Source organism: Oryza sativa, chromosome 4 (assembly GCF_034140825.1).
Source record: "Oryza sativa Japonica Group chromosome 4, ASM3414082v1".
NCBI lineage: Eukaryota > Viridiplantae > Streptophyta > Magnoliopsida > Poales > Poaceae > Oryza > Oryza sativa.
In genome coordinates this window covers 6081916-6083377 of record NC_089038.1, presented here as the reverse complement: position 1 = coordinate 6083377, position 1462 = coordinate 6081916, and the positions used below count along the sequence as shown (strand labels likewise).

The 1462-nt window shown below is 38.9% G+C and overlaps 1 protein-coding gene across 1 annotated transcript; it reads right to left on the bottom strand.

The window, feature by feature from the left end:
• Positions 1-309: 309 nt before the first annotated feature.
• LOC4335119 (uncharacterized) lies at positions 310-1110 on the bottom strand. Its single transcript, XM_066309672.1, has 2 exons — positions 977-1110; positions 310-863 (listed from the first exon to the last, which is right to left on the bottom strand). The coding sequence occupies exon 2, from the start codon at positions 840-842 to the stop codon at positions 573-575; it is 270 nt and encodes an 89-aa protein (XP_066165769.1). The 5' UTR covers positions 843-863; positions 977-1110; the 3' UTR covers positions 310-572.
• Between the last annotated feature and the right edge of the window lie 352 nt (positions 1111-1462).

The window sequence follows — 1462 nt, the reverse complement described above, 5'->3', positions numbered from 1 at the left end:
ATACCAGAGCATGCAATAAGTACAAGAGTTTCGTCGATAGGGTGAATTTTTTCTGATACAAGATTAAGTGAAAGTAAGGGAAAGGGTACATTGATGGTCTAGGGTATCAGGAAATTATGTTGTGGAAATGATGTATTTTCTTAGTGTCGACTATAAGTTTACAAGCCTTTGTTTGTAGTTACTTGTTAGGTGATGATACTAATTGGGAAATACTAATTTGGAAGCACATATATATGAACTAATTTGGAAATACATCAAGACAACACGACGAAATACTAATTTGGAAGCACATATGAACTAAGCTGGTCGTTTTCTGGACAATAGATTTAATTAATTTGTCATAAGAGTAAACAGCTTATGGCACACAACAGAAATATTGCATACATTGATATTTAGAAGCTCTCCTCTATCCCCATGAAGAGAAGCAGCTTATTCTCAGGATTAGGGCTACTGATATCAAAACAACATCACAACCAGTACTTAGTACCTTAATTAACACAACATATATATTTAAATCTCCCCTCACATCAAGCTCAGAAATTAATCTCCACACATCCATGATCATCAACTCACTAGTTGTTTGTATCACCAGTACCAGTACTGCCACCTCCATCATCACCCCCATGGTTGCTGTACTGATCACGAGGGATGGCATGGTGGTTGTCCACAGAGGTGCCACTTCCAACAGCCTGAGGCAGGGTATGTTTCGCACTCGTGCTCCCTCCGGTGTTATCCTGCTCCGCCGTCGTACCCGTGCCGCGAATCGCCATAGCTTGAGCTACCATGGCGAAGGCGAGCAAGACGGCGATGATCTGAAACCTCGCCTTCAGTTTCTCCTTCATGGTGATCAAACCTATAGCTGCCTGAGAGAGAGAGAGAGAAATTACAGGGATAAAAAATGTTTAATTAGACATTTGAAACTTGATCGTAATCAAGCAAGCAAGAACTAATTAACAAGAACAGGATCGAGTCAAACCTGGAAAAATCTCTACTACTGTAGGAGAGGAAGAATTCGTTCGGATTCAACTGTGTAGTGAAGGCTACGGGTTCGGTCAGCTACACTTTATATAGTGAGAAAAGCTTACAAAAAAATGGCTCGTGAATGCTACACTAGTATAGAAAAACATTCATGTGGGATGTAAAATTAAAGGTTCTCCTTTTGTTCTGTTGGACCAGTAGAATCTAGTTAGTGCAAAATGACACCCAAATTTTCATCTTTTTACTGTGGCAAGTTAAAATAAAATAAGTCATAATATCGTAATTTTAAAGATTTCGTTTGACTACGTGGCCCAATCTTTGTCGTTGAAATAATAAATTATGCAGAAATCATCCTACACTAGCGATAGTATTTCCCACTAAGTTAGTGGTTTATGCTTTGCTTAGCAATAACTTAATATTTTATTTACTGGTGGGGAATATCAGTGCCTAAACTTTAACCCGACCGTTTCAATCGGCCACTGAA

Bases quoted from the DNA above. Each gene is read 5' to 3' on its own strand.
- LOC4335119 (XM_066309672.1), bottom strand. From the start codon at position 842: ATGAAGGAGAAACTGAAGGCGAGGTTTCAGATCATCGCCGTCTTGCTC.